At 38.1% G+C, this 21,985-nt stretch overlaps 1 protein-coding gene across 1 annotated transcript in view; it reads right to left on the bottom strand.

The window, feature by feature from the left end:
* DISC1 (DISC1 scaffold protein) overlaps nucleotides 1–21,985 on the bottom strand; it is a gene marked incomplete at both ends in the record, with an annotated part of 373,050 nt that overhangs the window by 160,265 nt on the left and 190,800 nt on the right. The window contains one exon of the mRNA XM_084254028.1: nucleotides 20,181–20,369. Within this exon, the coding sequence (XP_084110154.1) occupies nucleotides 20,181–20,369 (189 nt within the window). The remainder of the gene's footprint in view (nucleotides 1–20,180; nucleotides 20,370–21,985) is intronic.

Genomic DNA, 21,985 nt, shown 5'->3' with positions numbered 1-21,985 from the left:
CTCATAGCAGGAATCTAGAAAACTTAAATAAGGGACCAGGAAAATGAATAACTATAAGAAAGTGAAAATCAAAATCAACAAAAAACTATGAACCAGAGACACTTTTTGGGGGGTGAGGGGCGAGAGGGGAGGGATTGGGGTCAGAATGGGGGGGGTTGCAATTGTATGGGGAATATAAAAATAAAATTTATTATTAAAAATAAATAAATAAATAAAATAAAAAATAAAATGTAGCAGTGAATAACCTGCTACTGTCTGAATTGGGTGCCTCCTCCCCCACAAGTTTTTATGTTGATTTCCTAACCCCAGCACCTCAGAATGTGACTGTATTTAGATACAGTCTTTAGAGAAATAACTAAAGCTAAAGAAAGTCACTAGGGTGGGCCCTAATCTAGTGAGCAGTGCCACTAAACAATGAGACTAGGACACAAACACACAGAGGGAAAGCCACGTGAAGACACGGGTAGAAGGCAGCTAACTATAGGCCAAAGAGAGTCTCAGATGGAAGCAACTCAGCTGACATCTTGGTCTCACAGCCTTCAGACTGGTGATAAAATTAATTTCTGTTATCTAAGCCTCCCACCCTATGGTACTTTGTTATGGCAAACGGAACAAATTTATATATGCTCACCCATGCTGCCAGGTAGCACACCAATATCCCCCAGGTTGATCACTACAGTCCACTTTTTTTGAAGATTTTTAAAATTTTTTTGTTATTTATACAAGAACCGGGGTACAGGCCAGATGTGCGGGAGGATGAGAGGATTCACCAGAGACAGAGCAGGGAGCAGAACAGGCAGACTGACTGAAATACACTGAGGAGGGGAGCAGTGGGCAAGACAGGAGAGGTCTGCCACACCATGTGGGTATCTCCCCGGCCAGCCGGGATCAAACCTGAACTGCAGAGGCTGTGGACAGCTCCACAGTGCTGGGCTCAACTGCCTGCACCACCAGGGAGGCTCTCACTACAGTCCACTTTACCAAGGCTGCAGGTGAGTCCTTAATGGAAGGGAAACCAATTAACTAAACAACCCATACTCCTCACTGCCTTAGAATGTCACTCTTAACTATCCTCCTACTTCCCTGTTACAGTTCCTCATGCTACTTTGTGGCTCCTGTTCCTCTGCCTGTCCCCTAAATGTCCTTGGAAACCTCCCTTAGGCCTTCTTTCTGCACTTGCTTTTCCTGTGCATTCTCTTCTATCTCCATGGCTTTAATTATATCCATACACTGATATCAGCCCAAAACTGCGGGGTCAGTCTGGCTTTCCTTAGTCAGCTTAACAACCAGCTGTCCATTCAACCTATCCACCTGGAGTCACATGAGAATTACCAACTCAACTGGCTAAAGGGAAATTGATAATCTCTTCCAAATCTGCTGTTTATATCACCTTGGTTTAGATGAACATGTCCAACCTGAAGGCCAGACCAAGACTCTGACCTTCAATCTCAACTCCTCAGTCATTATCACCCTGCTGCTCCCATCTCTAAATATCCAAAACAGAGTCCTGCTGGCACTAAGTGCTAAAGATATACACCCGACCCACTCCTGTCAGTCTTCACTATCTTGTTTCTAGTCACCTTCTTCTCTCTCCAGGACACTACACAGCCCTGCTCATCTCCCTGAAAGAGGATGACCCTCAAGCACAGTGTGGATCCACTCTACACAACACAGTCAGACCCGCTGTGGTCAAGGTGTTTACCTTTTTTTCAAATGCAGATGTGATCAAATCACTCCCTGCTTTAAAGAGAAAAACATCTGTTAAATTGTTCTATCTTGCTCTTATAATAATCTCCAAACTAGGGCCTCCCCTGGTGGTGCAGCAGTTAAGCGCTGGGCTGCGAAGCTGCCCGCAGCCTATGTAGTGCCAGTTCAATCCCCGGCCACCAGCAAAGGTCCCACATGGCATGACATACCTCTCCTGCCGCGCCCGCTGCTCCCCTCAGCAGTGTATTTCGTCAGTCTGCCTGTTCTGTTCCCCGCTCTGGCTCTGGTGAATTCTCTCACCCTCCTGTGCTTCTGACTGTACCCAGTGCTTGTATAAATAAATAAATAAATCTTTAAAAAAAATAAAATAATCTCCAAACTATTTCAATTTAGGCAAGCACAACTGGTCCTGCCTGATTCTGGAACTTAAGCACTCCCCACTCCTTTTACATTAAAGAAACAGTCACAAATGCAAGAGTTCATCTTTTTAATAGCTGCATTGTATTCCATAGTGTTTATAAAACACAGTTTCTTTACCCTTTCATCCTGATGAACACTTAAGTTGTTTCCAAGTCTTGGCTATTGTGAGTAATTTTGTAATGAACATGTAGGTGCCGGTATGGAATCACTGTTTTTATTTTCTTCATTGTCAAGGTGTTAAGTTGTATTCATAAAACTTATACCATATCATAAACCAATAGTACCGCCATTTTTAAAAAGAACATTCATAATAGTTACATGGAAAAAAGTCTCACTGAAGTTCTTACCGCCTCTAAATGAAGCATGTTCTTTCTCACCTATAAAACCTTGCTTTTGCTTCTGCCTCAAAGTGCTTTCCATAGTTTTCCATGTCTTAAGTCACAGCTTACATATCACATAGTCCGTAAATCTAGCACCCCATGCTTTCCCACCCTAACATTCCTCCAACTGTATTCTACAATTGTTTGTTTTCTGGTGGCTTCTCCAAGTGCTTCTCCTACCTCTAAGGGCTGGGCACAGTGGGTTGAAACCAAGGGCAGACATACCATTAATCAAATAACACATTGGCTTCATGGTCCTACAGCTTCATGGGCCCCTTTCAAGCCCTGTATCTAATTTTGATTCACAATTTTATATGCTTTCTCTTAAATAAGACCTACCTCCAAATTGTATAAGCTTTGGAGCCCACAAGACCTGGATCCACTGCTGGTTATATGAATAAATGAGGTAGAGACTTAGTCTCACAGAAATGAAACAACTACTCCATTTCCTGTCCCACTTCATGATGTGATAGGACTTGGGTGTGAGTTTGCATGTCTCCATACATGAGCCCGTTCTCTGTCCAGTGTGCCTACTGAGGAAGACAAGCTCATCACAGCTGGCCTCAGTTTCCTCATTTAGGAAAGACAGTAAATGTTTCCTAGGATTTTATAAGGAGTGATTCATAAATCATTTCTGAAAGTACCTCCCCAGGAGTTGGCACATGAGTGATTCTGAATATAGGATTGTTGGGTGAATAATACTTAGAAATGCCATACTTCACGAATTCCAGATGGTGTCAAATTTGGTACCTACTGAAGTGGAGTTCTAATCCAACAAGCCTTTCCTCAGCTCCTATTCTATCAATATATGCACTGGGGAAGTGGTAATAAAACAAATGATCTCAAGGTGGTGTCACAGAGGTGGAGGCAAAAGATATTTGAACAAAGAACTATCAAAAGGGCAAAAAAAAGTTACATTTCTTCATCTTTCTTACTGTTTCTCTTTATTTAATATTTTGTTCATTTTTTTTTCTCTCTCTCTCTGAGGAGTTATCTCTTGCCCTCTGGTCTAAGGTTGACTATGACTATGCTAGTGAATTAACAGTTCTACTCAGTCACTGGGCTGCCTTCAGTTATAACATGAATGATGTTTAAGGGGGTCAGGTTAAATCTGTGAAGTGAACAAAAACTGAATACGCTTTTGACAGGTGTCACCATAGAAATCTTCTAGGGAAGAGGTAGTTCCCTGGAAAGAGACAAATTTAACTCAGCCAACAGACAGGAAGTTCGGAGTAAAATATTCAATAGACAACTCCCTCTTGAGATTGAAGCATTTAGGAAAGTCTTTTAAAACTTTTGCTTGTTTGTAAAATTTCAGCTAATAGAACTTACAGAGCAACAGACACTGGCTGGTCTACTAGATAAATGGGGTACAAGCCTGCATAAGAAGCTAAGAAAAGTAGCCACCATTTCCTCTCCTTGAAAGGTGCTGCTCAATCCTGAGACCTGAAGTGTGACACAAACTAGCATGTGCCAAGCTCTGCCTTCTGGAAGGTTTGTAACCTTGGACTCTTCTCCAGAGGAGGAGAGGAGACTCTTCTCCAGAGTGTCATACAAATGGAGTCAAGCAGTGTAAAGGCCTTTGAGTCTGGCTACTTGGATTTGGCATAATGCATGTGAGATGCATCTGAGCTGGTGTACATATTAACTGCATGTTCCTTTTTTATTACCAAGTAGTATTCTATTGTGTGGGTGCACTACAGTTCATTATCCCATTCTTCTTTTGGATATTTGACTTGTTTTCAGTTATGGATGGTTAGGATTATTGCTGCTACAAACATTCCTTATGCATTTTTTTGTTCATATTTCTTTCTACAGGACAAATATGTGTATGGTAATAGAACTACTGGGTCACATGGTGAGTTTAGAAGAAACTGCCAACTTTTCTCAGAATGACTTTACCATTTTACATTCCGTCAGCAATGTATAAGGAACCTAGTTGCTCCAATGCCTACTCTTAGCATTGTTCAGTACTTCTAATCTTAGCCACAATAGGTGAATATGTGGTAAATAATGTCATTTTTTAAAGATAGGAACATTTATAGAAGATTACATCTAATCATCCTCATAAGATGAGAATGTTCAGGGGCATTTGAGGTCACAGAAATTGAGTTTCTTTAATGGCTAGCCTCCACTTACAGAAAATCTTGAAAATCCCAGCAGAGCAAAAAGGTATCTTGTGGTCTGGCTCTTGCCCATTTCTTCCACCTCGCCTCCTACCATTGTCACTCCTGAGCCCTTCAGTACTGCCAGATCAATAGTATTATTAAGCAAGATTGATTGAGTCCTTGCTATGGATCAGGGCTCTGAGCCAAGTCTGTCACATATATTATTTCATTTCAACCTCTCACCACCCTGAGAGGCCCATATGAGTAGTAGTCATATTTCTATACTGCAGGGGAGGAAACTGATACTCAGAGATGGCAATGTATTCCAATTTATACCGCTGCTAAATGGCAGGGCTGAGATTTGATCCCTCATCTTGTGTCCCTAATGTATCACGCTGACAGTTTGTGCTGTTCTCTTGCCTTGAGTAACAGTACTTCCACCCTCACGTACCTTCAAGCCACAAGTCATGCTTTCCCTTCCCTGTGAAGCTCCCCTGGCTTTTTCACAGCAAAATTAGCTGTCTTCATCTCTGCTCACCTCTTCTCTTACCTGTTTCACCCTCACCACCTGGTATCCTGTGGATTGTGTGTTTGCAAACTTCTTGAGGCCAGAAATCAGATCTTTTCACCCTAATGTTCTCCATTGCCTGGTTCACCCTATTGTTCTCCATTACCCAAGAGGTGTCATGTGCCAGCAAAGGCTTCTGAATGAGAGACCAGCAGGCTCTACAAGAGCTACTGCTGCACAGGCATGTGAAACATAGGCTGATAGTTCTTCAAGATGATCCAATACATCCATATAAGGGTTTTATATGCACAATAAAAATGTAGAATCCAAGAAAGGATGTTATACAGTCATATACATAACTCTAGAAACAGACTCAGATACCCACCCCTATCCACATCAAGCAGGACGTGAGAAATATAACACAAGATGACAACAGAGACACTCACTCAATTATTACAGCTTTAGGCCAATGGGGGGGAAAGAGTGGATGAAGGAAGGAAAAAGCTCTTTTTCATTTTCATGCTAGAGTTGTTTTCCTTCCTGCTTACATGAATATTAAGTCTCTTTTCTCCATGTATGTTTAACAGGGTTATTAAATATTTATACCTCTCTTTCTATCACTCTCAATTAAGAAAGATCATTTTTTAATGGTAAAAATAATTAAAATAAATTCATTAGCCCAGAAAGTACCTGGAGTGATGTGGGCTAATTATTTGCCTCTGGCAAATATGACCACAAATCACTCTAGACAGACGGTGATTCAGCCACCAAAGCACAGCTTAGACCCAACGGAGACCAGCAAGCAGCAACTCTCCCCAGTGTCTGCATTCCATGAATAGATGTTGAATTAACAAATCAGTTTTTAAACTGAGACATTTAATAGTATCAAGTGGCAACACTCAGCTGTTTCATGGGCCAGAATCTTCTCCAATCTTCTCCAAAGTAAGGAATTCAAAAACTATGGAGACTATGTGTATACACTGACAATTCCAAGACTTTATCAGTCTTTCCCCTCCATTGATTAAATGATGGTAAACTCAAAAGCTTGAATACAAAAATTTAGCCTCTCATAATTCAGAGCTAAGCAATTAATTTTTTGTTCCCAAGCCAGGAGAAGACCCATTTCCTTTGGCATCGGCTCCCTGACCCACCCCTTCCATCCTGGCTCTGGTTCCACGAATGACCTGCTTTGGTTCTAGCAGAGATTTATTCCTCTCCAGGCTCCATACGAAGCCATAGTACCCTGACTCATGTCCACTTCCCCACCGACTCACCATCCTTTCATCAAAGGCCACATATGGAGAATTAAATACAACACAGCTCTCCTACTTTAATCATTTTTTTAAGTAATGCATAAAAAAAAAAAAACAGAAACAACCAGTGTCTTAATGTCAAATTTCTTTTTCCAGTGTTTTAGGATCCCCATCAATTCATGCTTCATATAATTTAATCAGTAAGAACATAGAACAGAGTACGCGTTAGATGTTTCCATTTCTGTGTCCGTGTACCATTTAAGGGCAAACCCCAGGCATGGTCTTTGCTTGGTAATTAGATGTGAACAACCATATTTTGGACAAAGAAGTATCATGTCTCCTTGTATTTGCACACAAGTGTCCTGATCCATTTCACACTGACAGCCACGAGCTGGTTTATATATCCAACAGAGCTTGGCAAGACAAGATGACCTTTCTAATTGTCATTATGAGAACCACAATTGCGAGTGACTTTGAAACATATGGTAAACTTCATTATGCTAAAATATAATAGCTTCTACTTTGGGGCTCATGATGAATATTAATGTCAGGGCTCCAGAGGAAAAATGTGCTCTAAATTTTATATTGTATAAAACCCTTTCAATACCAAAGACAGCATTTATTTATAGTCTTCAGGCTTCCTCATAGATGCTATTAAATATTCCATTAAACATGGCAAAAATGGAATGAATAATCATGGAACGTTAGTGGGGGATAATGATCCTTCACAGTAGCAGGCCAACCTCCAGGCAGGGCGAGAACAAAGAGACTTTGACTACAAACACGGGTGCAAGCAGGACAGGCAATGTACTTACAGGAGTCTGTGGGGAAAGTCTGTCCTGGTGATGGAGACTGCACCAGAAGCCCCCGCTGGACAGATGTGGGGCTGGACTTCATACCCTTCATCCCAAGTATGTGGAAACTGTGGGAAGTTGAGCCAGTCAGAGGGAGCGGTTGGGGTGAAGCTTTGAAGGAATGTAGGAGTGGGTGCATGTGTGTCGCAGGGTGTGGGATATTACAGAGGTGGAGGGAAAAAACAGAAAAGAATGTAGAAGCCAATGGGGATCGGCCAAAAGCCGTGAGAAGAAGTGGTCAGGGTGGTGGGAGAATCATACCCACAGCTACAACAGGCCAGAGGTGCCTTCCTGAAACCTAAATCACAGTAATTTATTATGATTACACATCACCAGGGCAAAGAGATCTTTGACTTAATACCCAGTGCTGCTTATTGTCTGCAGAGAGAAGGGGAGGGAGCTGTGGCAAACCCAGCCTATCTCCATGAAAGGCTGGTGACAGTTTGAAAGGTCATCCCATTTGGCCTTCTTCCAAAACAGGGAAGCCCTTTATCTCCCATGTCCTTTAACTCTCTCCCTCAAACTGCAGCGTTAGCGGACACACACACCATAAATAGACACTCTCCTTTAGTCCCCAAAATGACAGCAAGCTTTGGGAGGAAAACGTTCCTCTGGGCAGGAGGACCTGTTTTTCTAATGAATCTTTTGAAGAAAATTGGAAACTGTTTTCTAATAAAAAGGCCAAAATAGTGAAGCTCTTAACATGAGATAACCATGCAGAAAAAGGTAACTATCTGTATTTTAATGACCATAAAAATATAAAATAATACCTTCACAAATGTATTGTAAAAAGTGAGATAGGTTTATTAAGATCCCAACTGCATTAGTTCCCTAAAGATAACATTCTTTTGAAAGGCCAGTCCCACCGAATATTAACAAGCAGAGTAAAAACACAATATCTTTTCTTCCAGAAATACTATCTACTATTGTTGCTTGTTGAAACATTTCACCCAGATGCCTTAAGAAGTTTCAGCTGGTGCATCCTCTCACCCCCTCCCTACTTCTGGCCTGTACCCCAGTTCTTCTATGCAAAAATAAAATAAATAAAATCTTAAAAAAAAGAAGTTTCAGAATTCATTCTAAACTGTTATCTCATATGCTATCGTTTTTTATAAAGATTTCTTCCAGTGATCCATAAGGAATCATAATAAGGGATTAATTTCACACATACATACCAGTAAGATAAAAGATGATAGCCATATTATAGTCAGATGAAATAATCAAGTTTTCCCCTTCCCCCCACACACTAAAGAATGGAAAAGGACATGGACAGCACACAATGAAAAAGATTTATAAAGGCACAAGAATCCCATTGTTAGTTAAATATATCAATAATAAGGCATGCATTAAATACCATTACTGCTATTATACTAATAATTTTTTAAGAAATAACTGCCAGTATTGGAAAGGATGTATTGGTAGCATCAATTAAACTGGATAATCCTTTTGGAAGTCAATTTACATCATGTTCTAAATCATAAAAGTCAATTGTGCTCTTTGACCCAGGAATCCCAATCTGGCCCTTTATCTTCAGAAAAGAATTCATAAGGTGATCATTAAACACACCAAAAGAAAGGGATGATTAAATAAATCACGGAATTTGACTCTGGGGATGTTGTAAAGATCACAAATAATAAACTGGAACTCTGTTGCAACAGGAAAATATGTATATGTGAGGAGTATGACAGGTCTGAGTCAGCCCGCCTTGTCACTTTCCGTCCACAACTCTCTCAGCTCACTGAGCCTCACTGTCAGCATCTGTGCAAGGAGGGTGATGAATTCATAGTCGTTGTTTTCATTATCATCCTATAAGGCCGAGGGCAGAGCTGTGTCCACACTCTGAGTATAGTAAATGTGTGAACGGTCTGCACGTTTTCCAGCTCTAAGGGGACACCCAAGATGTTTCCAGCAGTTGTGTTACTTAAGTTGTATGATGGACAATTTTTGTTCAGTTCTAAAAATGTGTTTCATTCCTATGATAAATGATATGATATTCTTTGTGGAATAAGTTAAAAAATAGGGCTAAGAAGGGGAAGTCCACTAAAGTAACCCCAGGAATGTCATAAGCCTCAAATTTAGAGGATTCTTGTATAACCCACAGGAAAAATTATTTCGTTTCCAAAGGCTGACATATTATCAGGATTCCAGACCACTGGAAATTGGAGAGTTTGGTGACATGGTGTTTGATATTCAGCCTATATGGTTTCTCAGTCAATGAAAGAAAAACAGGTTTGGGTGAAGGGTAAACAGACATTTGTCAAATTGCAATGTATCTGCCTTGCTAATATAATTGGTGTATATGGACCAAAGTCAAGTGCTGGGTTAGATAGCATAACAAAGAAGCTCAAGACTCCTGTCACCTGTCCAAGCAATATCAGGCTTCCTTTCACTAAGCACATCCTGTTATCACAATATATCTTCATTAGATTCTTCCTTGAGGAAGGACAATAAAATATGTGGGGATACGTGAAGTATAAAGCAGCTATAGTAACACCTTGGAAAAGAGAGATGTTCAAACAGGCTAAAATAACCAAAAGCTTAAAATCATTTTGGAAAATGAAAAACTAACAAAATAGTTTGGTTATAATTAATCCTAAGACAAAGTAGGCGATTGGTTGTTAAGAAAGAGTAAAGACTCTGGAAAGTTTAATGCCAAAAAAATAAAATTACATTCTATTAAGTATGTGAGCATGTGAAATACTGAATATCTGGTTTATAAATTTTTGATGATATCAAGTCAGTATATCTTTAAGTAGCTCTTGATGGTTTCTGCCATGCTATAAATATTAAATTACAGCACATTGGCCCACCACAGTGACCCAATCCCTCCCAATTATGTAAAAATCTGGAAGGAAAGTGTATGGAGACAAGATGGTCATTCCCAAATACAAAAATATGATGGATCCAATAGAGTAGAAACTGGTATGACAAAGCAGTCAGGGTAGGTACACATTTATCAGCATACTCTTTTTCCTTTACAAGAGTAAAGAAAACTTGAACACTCAAATTAACAAAAAAATGATGATCTCTCAAATGAATATTATCTCTCTTGGGTTGCTAAATACAGGTAGCTTTAAAGAGGAGGGAACACACAGCAAAAATGGCAGGGAGCCATAACTCATGGCAATGCCAAATAGAAAGACAAGATATTTCTTACAAAATTAATTATTGAAAAATGCATAATAGTATAAGAGATGTCATAGTTAGTGCCAATTAAATTTAATGCTGCAAAACCTCATGAAATTGGATACAGTCAAATAAAAATCAGTCTTAATTCCTCAAAGTCCCTATGCATAGAATTTCAAAAGGCTGCTTTATTTAAAGTTCAAAAACTCATTCCAAAGAAGTCCAGAGAGATTACCATGATATTTTGGCAAGTTGAATTCTTTGTCATCAATAGGATGACATATTAGTAAACTCTTTCAATCAAACAGGGTTTAAAGTAGTGCTCTACTAGCAACTAAATAGTGTCCCAATCTACTTATAGGAATATAAAGGGAAACATATTTAAGCATTTTAGAACAGAAAGCATAAAATAACATTCTACTGTTTTTTGAAAAATTATCCAAAACTGGTTTAACATTAATAAGTAACGATTCAATAATGTTGTTACAGTTGAACTTTTTCTCATTTGTGGTAGTATGTTAAGTCCCTCTCAGTTACCCTTCAAAAACAAAGGATTTGGAGTTTTATACAAAACATATGATTATCATAAGGGTGATAACCTTCAGAACCTCCTATGGAGTTGAAGCATCCATCTGGTATAAAATTGCAACAAATGCATCATCATTTCAGGCATGAAATATAAGAGTGTACTTAGAAATTTCAAAAATGAAAAAAAAATCTGTTTTCAGGGCACTTATCAACTTAGTATCAAGAGTTGATTTTTATTCAACTTTTGATTCACAGTTTGACTATGAGTGCAGTTTTTAGGCAGGGTGGTGAAGTTGAGAGTAGGTAGAGACCTCATGTTAGGAATCAAGTTCGTAAAGAACATAACAAAATGTAAAACATAAAATTGCAGGAAAAAAAGGGGATTCAAATCCTAGTCCAGACCCTATGTCCACGTGCTTTTGGACAAGGGATTGATCCTCTCTAAGTCTCAGCATCTTCACCTGTGAAGGGGAAACTGTACTGGCTCAGCCATACAAAGTACCAGAAGACTCGATGACTAAATATATGTTGACTTCAGCACAGTGCCTGACCCAGAATAATGGCATAAAACAAAAGAAAACTCATCATCAATTGTTACTGAAGAGAAAGTGACAACATAAAGAGGATGATTTCTTTCTTTCAAATACATGCAATATCCACAACAGATATAACTAATCTGTGCACACAAGGGTTCTGATAACTGTTTTGTTTGCCATAGAGCAAATAAAGAAGAAACCTGAAAAGAACTCATTTTTAAACCCGTAAGAAGATGAATAAGAAAATTAAAATCTCCTAATTTCAATTAAGTTCAAGTAATAATAATAATGCTTTATTTTCAAATCATAACATTACGTTGTTTGATTGACTGAGGGTGACATTTCTTCCATCCAGGGACATATTAAAATGGGAGTAGAAAGAGAGTTGCACATCAGGGCCCTGGAATGTTCTGTCTTACTCAGGACTGTCCTATATAACACCTCCCTCTCCCAAACCACAGCAGATGGGTTCTCCTATAGGAATCTAGGAATCGTGAGGTTCCACTTAGCACCATTTTGAATTTCATCTTCAGAAGGGAGTGTATGAGTGTGTGTGTGTGTGTGTGTGTGCATGCATACAAGCTGGCTGGGACAGACAATGGTTGCTAAGAATGATTTACAAAACAGAACATCTTACAGATACTTAAGAGTCACATGTACCAGCCATTACAAAGAATCAAATTCTTGCTCCATGGGCAAGTAAAAAGAAAAAAACCTGTGTATTTCAATCAATAATGAAATACAGTTAAGTCATCATTGCACTCCCACCTAGAGGGTATGTGATTGAAATATTGTTAAGTACTTAAAGAAATCAAAATAAATAGGTAGGTATAAAAGGAAGTAACAGGAAGGACTTCTGAGAATTTGCATGAATAAAAATAGGAAAAAGAGATCAGAAACCAATGAGCGCAAAGAAAAAAATGAAAAATAAAATGTGTATAATACAGAATCCAGAATTCAAGACCAGATGGGAATAAAGATGACTTCAGTAGCTTCAAAGACAGTGTGATTCATTCTGGACCACAAAGATCTAGTACAGTGGGTGGAAATATTATAAACGCTCAATGAATGCTTATTGAATGGATGGATGGAAATGAAAGAGAGCTCTGGATCTACTGAGTCATATATGATGCAAGAGAGAAGCAGAGAAAATTCAGTGATTTGTTAAAGATCATTCATCAAATCTTACACAGCGATGCCTATATATGCCATTTGCTATGCAGATAATTATCAAACAATAGAACTAAATTAAACTGCAGCCTTCTATATCCTAATCCTGGCATTTTACACATTATGGAGATGTCCCTCAGTAGAATTACCACAATTATTTAATAAAGGAGAAAGGAAGTTAATTGCAAATTTCAAGCTTAGAAATTCATGGGCAAAAGTGCCAGTAGAGAGATAGTAATGCTATAGTAATGCTATAGTAATGCAAAGTAGTAAAGCTAATAGTAATGCAAAGATAGCACTGGAAAGGAAAAAAAAAACAAACAAGAAATTAAAATACACATCTTTGTTTAACTGAGATCCTGATAAAATAATTAACTATTATGATGAATCAAAAATAAATGATTAGAACTGGGAAAGTTCAGTCAAGAAAAAAAGGCTTTCAATTTTTTTTAAAGATTTATTCATTTATTTATACAAGAACCAGGGTACAGGCCAGATGTGTGGGAGGGTGAGAGGACTCACTAGAGACAAAGCGGGGAACAAACAGGCAGACTGACTAAATACACTGATGAGGGGAGCGGCAGGCAAGGCAGGAGAGGTCTGCCCAACCATGTGGGTATCTCCCTGGCTGGCCAGGATCAAACCCACGCTGCAGAGACTGTGGACAGTTCACAACACTGCACTCAACAACCTGTGCGACCAGAGAAGCCCGGTTTTCAAATTTTTAATAGGAAATTTCTCTCCACAAGTTCAAATTATATATATTTTAAATCTAAACAAAGATGTTCAAGTTAGAAAGATAGAAATCAATAAGATGTTTTTCATATCACAATCTAAGTTCCTCCACATACAGAACCTGCAATACTCTTCCCGTTCCATGAGGAGCAGTCAGATGAAAAGCTTAGTCCTCAGTTATTAAAAGTTCTACTACTCCTTTGGCCCAAAGAGAGCCCAGCACTCAAAGGAAAGAAGTGACATTTGGTGAACCTATACAGTATGTTCTCTGGTCGCTCTTCCAGGCAAGTGTCACCTTCAGATCACCTAAGATCATTGGAAGATTCCATATTTAACCTTAATTAGCCTGAGTTCTTACTAAATCACTTCAAAGGTGTTAGACTTTAACATGATGTTTCTTAAAATTTGGAAGATCTTAGCATGATCCCTTTAAGAATCTTTGAAAAACTGGATCTTTTGTAGAAAAAATAATGTATAGATCCACAGGTCTAAAATTTGGACATGGGCCTTCCTGGTTGCCTAAAGGTTAAGTCTCAGTGCTATCACTGCTACTGCCTGATTTTGATCACCAGCTAGGGAGCTACCCACATAGCACAGCAGACCTCTCCTGTCTCTCCCGCTGCTCCCCTCAGCAGTGTATTTCAGTAGATCCACCTTTTCTGCTCCCCACTCTGTCTCTGGTGAATCTTCTTATGCCCCTTGTACCTCTGGCCTACACCCCAGATCTTCTACACTATATAAATAAAATCTTTTAAAAAATAAAATAAAATTTGGAGAGATTCACGGACCATCCATGAACTCCTGCTTTGGAAGGCATCCTCAAATGTCTTACCCAAGAGTAAAACAACAGCCACATGAAAAGGACTTATGCATTTGTTATAAATCTGTCCCTAAAGACATTACATTATACTCTCAAAAAAATTTTCCTTTAGAATTTACCACTCTTCATATTCCTGAAAACTTTGTGTTTTAAGTTGCTTATGAGGCAGCAGATGATGCTTCAATTGTTTTTTCTGTCCTGGCTCCGAGGAAGCTCATTATCACATCATATTTCCAACCAAACTAATTAATACAGTCATTAACATTTTTTCTGGCTAAACTTTTAGATTTTATTTTTTTTTTCTCCTTGCTGATTTTATCTCTACTTGTTTATTGATTATTTAGAAAATAGTTTGGAACATTTTCAATCCCAATTGTAGATCTAATTTGTCTTTCATTTCTATCAGCTTTTTTTTTAATTAATAAATTTTATTTTTATATTGTATGGGGAATATAAAAATATAAAAATAGATTTTATTTTTAAGAAAATTTGTTGTCTATGTCTTTGTTTATATGTTTTTCCATATCTCTATTTCCTTCCACTCACTGAAAAAAAGAAACAGATTTATTCTAATGTTTCTTGTAAAATTCCTTCTAAATATATCAATAATGCGGAAAGGTAATCATTGCCTACATATGTAGAACATGTAAAGCACAAGAGCTCCAAACTGGAAGACTTTTCTTAATATTGTGACACAGAGAAAGCACTTGAATAGATCCAACATTCATTGATTATAAAAACTCTCCAACATATAGGGATAGAAGAAATAGACTGCAATATAAGAAAGGCTATATATATAGATATATAGATATATATAGATATATAGATATATAGATATATATAGAGAGAGCCCACATAAACAACCCACAGCTAACATCATACTCAATGGTGAAAAACTGAAAACTTTTCATCTAATATCTGGAACAAGACAAAAAATGTCCACTTTCACCATTGAAAGTGGTAATCAACCTAGTAGTAGAAGTACTAGCTAAAGCAATTAAGCAAGGAAAACTATAAAAAGAAATCTATCACTATTTGTAGATGATGTTATATTCAATAATATATATACTTCCTTTTACTAGTTATTTCAATTTCAAAAGTTCTGAAGTAGTCCAATATATGGGCTTTCTCATCTAAGACAAAATATAGATTCTGCTTCAAACCATCATTGAAAAGTTGATTTCACGTCAACTTTATTACCTTTATCTTTCTCCTTATTTGCCTTCCTTTTTCTCCTTACTAATTGACAGGCAAATGATTTTAATCTGGACACAACCAGCTATCATCCCCAGAAAAAATGAAATCCTGCCTTTTGATATTCACACTGAGAATCCCTTTACGTATTTTATGGATCCTCTACATGAATTCCTGGCAGTTCACCGGGCTGCACACCCAGGCAGATTTTTGAGCTACATCTGCAATGTCTTTTCTACTCGGGCAGCTGGCATAAAGTGGGAAAATTCATTAACATGCTAATGATGTCCTATTTAAAATTCTAGCCCTGATTATTCTGTGATTAAATCTCTCCCCTTGACGTCTGCTTCCTTTATATCTGAGTTACAGTGAAAAATCAACAATATTAATAAAGTACAATACAGATTACCAACTTATACACAAGGGATAGAAAAACAGTTATGTAAATCTCAGGCTTGTCTTTTTTCTGAAGAGCAGATGTAGCAAACTGTAAAAAAGTTACTGAATTTTTTTTTAATCTCACCCTCCCTTAAAAAAAATTGGAATCCACAATAATTAAAGGTTTGTAGTTCATTTCCATAAGTATTGAAGGATTGAAAAATAGATTTAGCTTTCCATTCTAGTTCACAGCACTTAAAATTGCTCAGAATTCAAAAGTGTTCTCCTGAAATCTTAAGAACAGCTCACGGGGGGTTAAAGCTCATCCCTCTCTCACCACTTCACAGAGAGTGTGTGTCACTGGGATGAAAGTCAGCAGGTTGGGTAATGATCTCTGTCTCCCTTTGCCCTTGAGTACTTTGGCATATTTCAGTCCTTTTTCATCATATTGTTCTGTCTACTGGCACCCCAATCTGATTATTCAACTCAGACAAGCCAAGCATCTTCTATGAAAGACTATCAAAACTTATCACTGCACTCATTAATTTGGAAAATGACTTTTTAAAACATTTTTTAAATAAGATCTAAGATCTGTGTCTGTAACATAAAATAAAAGAAGAAAGAACTACTGTTGTGTTTTAAGATCTGGTCCCAGCAAATGAGCAATTATTTATGGTATTTTTACCATTTTAAAAAATACCACACCATACAGCATGGGAGAGGGAATGGGAGGGAGAGGAGGCAAAACATGCAGGGAAGAGCACAAGGGACTCTTGGTGGTGGAGCCAGGTGATATGGTGGTAGGAAAAATACAGGAACTACACCAGAGGGGAGAATCTAACACTATCCAAATATTTTTTTTTAAGATTTATTTATTTATTTATTTATTTATTTATTTATACAAGCACTGGGTACAGTCAGAAGCACAGGAGGGTGAGAAAATTCACCAGAGCCAGAGCAGAAAGCAGAGCAAGCAGACTGATGAAATACACTGCTGAGGGGAGCAGCGGGCGGCAGGAGAGGTCTGCGTGCCATGTGGGACCCTCGCTGGTGGTGGGGGATTGAACCAGCACTGCAGAGGCTGCGGGCAGCTTTGCAGCCCAGCGCTCAACTGCTGTGTCACCAGGGAGGCCCAATACTATCCAAATATTAACAAAGATGTAAGGAAATAAATTTTTCAAAGAAAGTACTTTTAAAACAATTAAATAAATTTAAAAATACCATGCCAGGTACACATCAAAATAAATAAAACATAAAAACAGTGCTTTTTAAACATAACCACTGGTAACCTAGACAGGTACATAAGATGTAATGATATTGTAAGTGATCAGCAAAACAAGTTCATTTGTCATGAGCCATTATTCTTATTCCATGAATGAGTTCTCTGTATGAAAGAAACTTATCATCAGTCCCTAAGACTGCAAATCTCCCCAGGTGCTATAGAAACAGGACACTGGGTGGGCTTGCTCATGCACATGGCTGCATCATCTCTCTTGGAAGGAAAGTCACATGTTGAAAAGCACAAAATAACAACACAGAAGAGCCTGATCCTTTGTCCGCCTGAAGTTGCCTGTCCATTTCTAATTGCCTTTTTCCCCTGCATGCCACATTCTACAGCCATTGCTGGGAAATCAAGATTTTTTTTTAAGAATACTACATATTGTGGGCTTCTCCTGGTGGTGCAGCGGTTGAGCGCTGGGCTGCAAGGCTGCCCGCAGCCTCTGCAGCACCGGTTCATTCCCTGGCCACTGGCGAGGGTCCCACAAAAAAAAAAAAAACTACATATTGCTCATTCCTTTTCTTATTTTCAAATGTTTTACCTGAGAATAAAAGAACTCCGCTCATGGTACGTACATGCACACATGTACTATTCCTTTATATTTGCTCTACAATTAAACTTGTGCATAGAGCTCCCTCTGAATTGTTAACTCTCAAAACCCAACAAATAACAAGATATGGACTTTGGCCTAAGCCTACTACATTTCAATAGGCAAAAGCTTCAGTTTACTAAGGAATTTATCATTTATTTATTTGTCTCCTACATTCTTAGCAACCCACCATTATTAATTTGGCTCTCTAAAAGCCAAGTCACCTCAGGTTGGTTAAAAATTAGCTCCAACCAAAAGAATAGGGAAAAGAGTAGCTGAAGCAGCAAAATCCACATATAAAAGATAAAGAAAATCTTCATAACAGTAATGAGCCATCTGCAATTTAGAATCAACCATGGTAACAATCTCTTATTCCATTTGTTTATGTTTTATTCATCATTTTGAAAATACTTAGTGAAGTGACAATGATGAGATTCAAAAAATACTATGCAGCTCATTTTGTTAAAGAGATATTAATGGCTTTCAAGTGCTCAACGTTCAAATGAAAACATCATTGGACTAAATTTGTCCAAATTTGTCATGTCTTCTTTATTCTTAGATATAACCATTTCCTCATTTTGTGCCAAAGATTAGGTTGTGATAACATGAAAATTTTCATAGTTTTCATTATTTATACATTTTTTAAATCAATAAAATTTGTTTCAAATGTCCAATGCCCATCATGACAATAAATCACGCTATGATATATGGGGAAGGGGATAGTCATTCCTTGGAACTATAGTTATATATTAAGGTTCAAATACAGTCTAATATATGTTTGGCAAAAACAAGACTGTACCTGCAGAAATGAAAAAAACAGAAAGCTCTGAACCAATGTAGATGTGTGAAGAATCTCGCTACACAATTCAGAAAGTCTTCAAAACAAAATGTATTCACTGTGTAATGGCACGCTTAATTTCTGCTAGCTGATTTCATATTTCTTTATTTGGTTCTAAATACTAACATTTGTTTCCTTCAATTTGTGTAGTGTTTTCAAATAGACCTATTTCAAATGTGGCTGCTTCATATAACCATTTCTTTCTTATTTCTTTTTAGAGAATCATACTATGAAAATATAGTCATTTAATAGTATATATGTATTTCGTTCTCCCAGTAAACAGCATTTATTATGAGGGCATGTTATGCTATATATGCCCTTTTCCTTACATCAACTTCTAGCTCCTAAGAGAAATGCAAGTGAAGCACACATGTGCATACTCACACCCACTCACACACATGTGCAAACATCTGAGGGTCTCTGTGTTACCTCATTTAGACTGTACCATGTATTAGCCTATAAATTGGATATTCTTCTTTTTTTACTAGAGGAGAAATAGCTTCTAACATCTAATATATTTGACATCTGAATTTACATCATACATCATTCTGCACTTAGAAACTGATGCATCAGAGATTCTTACATTTGTAGTAAGAAAAAAGTTTTTATTTTATCAATTTGTACTGAACTGACATCTTCTCAGACAATCGCTCAGGGAGAAAACTCAAGGAAACCTTAGTTACTTCTAACAATTGGAACATGAAGAGAACATGAGAATACTTTAACTACACTGGTAAGCAGTTACTTAAGCTGAAGCATCTTCTACAACATTCTTCCTAAGAAAAACACTCTCAGAAAAGCTTATTCATGAAAGAGCTAGTTCAAGGTCTTTTCTCAATTTTTTGAGTCGGCCTGCTTTACTCTGTGATTTTGTAAGCAAGACTGAGTCAAAAAACAAAAGGATGGTAATTGCAAAACACAGAAAATTCTCAAGGCCTATGCCAAGGGAGAAACTGTTCTAAGTAATCACAAGATTATTAGCAAAAACTGGGTAAAGGAGGAGGGAAAAAAACAACACTAATTCAAAAGGAAACTTTGCTATGTTAACTGCAGCACTATTTACAATAGTCAAAATATGAAAACAATCTAAATACCCCATAACAGATGAGTAGCTCAAGAAGATGTGGTACATACACACAATGGAATACTACTCAGCAATCAAAAGAGATGAACTAAAGCCATTTCCAACAACATGGTTAAAGTTGTAAGGGATTATGCCAGCTGAAATAAATCAAAAGGAAAAAGATAAATTTAGGATGATTTAACTTATATGTGGAATATAGAGAAACTAAACAAAGGGTCATGAAAAAAAGACAAAACCTGCAAACTAAACATATATCTGAGGAATACAGCAGGGCAGGGCAGGGAGAGAGGGGTATATGGATCAAAATAGGGTCAGAGCATAAGGGACTGTGGTAATGGACCATGGGTGCCATGGTGGTAGGAGAACTATGGGAACTACACTTGAGGGGAGAAATCAAATACTGTCAAAAATTAACAATGATGTAAGAAAATAAATATAAAAAATATTTAATTAAAAATACACTATAAAAAATTTCATATATGAACAGCAACACAAAAACCAACAGGTAATCCTACCCCATTTGCCAACAATCCTGCCAACAAAATACTCCAGGAAAAATGCTGGAGGACACCCTCCATTGTGGCATGCACATGAAGCATAGAACAACCTGTTCAGCCACACCAAACAATAAACATCACAAACCGTTCATCAAACAAAAGTTGTAACCACTTACCATAGGCTGTTTCCCCATGGTCCAGTTCTCTTCTCAGTCTGTCGTAATCTTCTCTAATGCTTCCCAACTTTTTGACATTCCTGGAACTCAGCACCAGCAGCTTGTTAAGGAGTCCCTTCAGCCCTTCCCTCTCTGATGTTAATGATCTAATGTCCTCCGTGAGCTCCTTGGCCATACAGAAATGGTTTCCTGCAGCACATTGTGAGAGAGAAGGAAGGAATCAGGCTTTACAGTATCCCCACACAAGGAAGATTTAGCAACAGCTAACGTGCATCAACAGTGTAGATATAGCACACTAAACTTTTTAATTATGTCAAACTTCATAATATTCCTCCTTCTATGGAGGAATCTGGAAAAACACTGATTGATTTTCCTCCATAAGCTGGAAAACCTCCAGTCTCCCTATCGCCTTATTTGTTATATCTGTTTTAGGGGGTTCCATTCGCTAATTCATGTCCTTGTAAAACATGATGACACAAAAATGTCCCAGATGAACTATGGGTAGAAGAAACCCATTAGAGCAATCACATAGTATTCCTCCATTCAAATATCCAAATGTCAAAGAGATGAATATTAGAGGAGGAATCCCCCCAGTGGTGCAGGGGTTAAAGACAGCACTATTAAGCTAGTACCAGCCACAGCGACATAAGTTCTATCCCCGGCCAGGGAGCTACCCACATGGTGCAGCAGACCTCTCTTGTCTCACGAGCTGCTACACTCAGCAGTGTATTTCAGTAGATCTGCCTGTTCTGTGCCCCACTCTGTCTTTGGTGAATCCTCTCACCCCCCACACCTCCGGCCTACACCCCAGTTCTTGTATGCATAACTAAGCAATCAAAAATTAAAAAAACTAGAATGATAATTAAAAAAATATACATCAATAATAACCCTAAAAGTGAATGGGCTCTACTCACCAATTAAAAGGCCCAGGATGACAAACTGAGATTAAAGGTTTCAGTCATCTTTGCGTCTGGGAGAAAATATTTGCAATATATATATCAGATGAAAGACTTGAATCCCATAGCTGAATAATGTACAAAAAAATTTGTACACTTTGAGAAAAAGTTCTGGCAGTTTCTTGTAAAGTCAAACATAAAACTATAGTTATCATTTGATCCAACAAATCTACCTCTGCATAGTTATCCAAGAGATATGAAAGTGTATCATCAGAAATACTTGTACTTGAATTTTACAGTGGCTTCACTCATGACAGCCCAAAACTGGAAATGAGAGGAGAGTGCAGAAACAGTAGCATGTTCACTCAATGGACAGCTACTCAGCAATAGCACAAATTCTTCAAACATGCAGTACATATGCACAGTGACAAGGAGGTATCCAAAAAAATTTTTAATACAAAAGTGTGCATACCACATGATTCTGTTGACAGTAAGTTCTAGAACAGACAAGCCGGGTCCATGATAAAAAATATCAGTACAGAGGCTCTCTAGAAAGAGAGAGGTGATGAATAGGGAGGAACACAAGGGTTATGTTTCTGGGGTGATGAAAATATCTGAGAGGCCTGATGAAAACACAGCTCTCAAAATTCATAGAACTGTGTACTTGAGATCTGTGCATTTCATTGTGTGTAAATCATATCTTTAAAAAAAAAAAGATGTATTTATTTACATGTACAAGAACTGGGGTACAGGCCAGAGTTGCAGGTGGTGAGAGGATTCACCAGAGACAGAGTGGGGAGCAGAACAGGCAGATCTACTGAAATACACTGCTGAGGGGAGCAGCAGGTGAGACAGGGGAGGTCTGCTGTGGCATATGGGTAGCTCTCTGGCAGGCCTGGGAGCTGTCAC

The sequence above is a fragment of the Talpa europaea genome (genome assembly GCF_964194135.1).
Source record: "Talpa europaea genome assembly, chromosome: 14".
NCBI lineage: Eukaryota > Metazoa > Chordata > Mammalia > Eulipotyphla > Talpidae > Talpa > Talpa europaea.
Note: the sequence above shows the minus strand (reverse complement) of the source record. Positions and strands in the feature narration are given on the sequence as shown.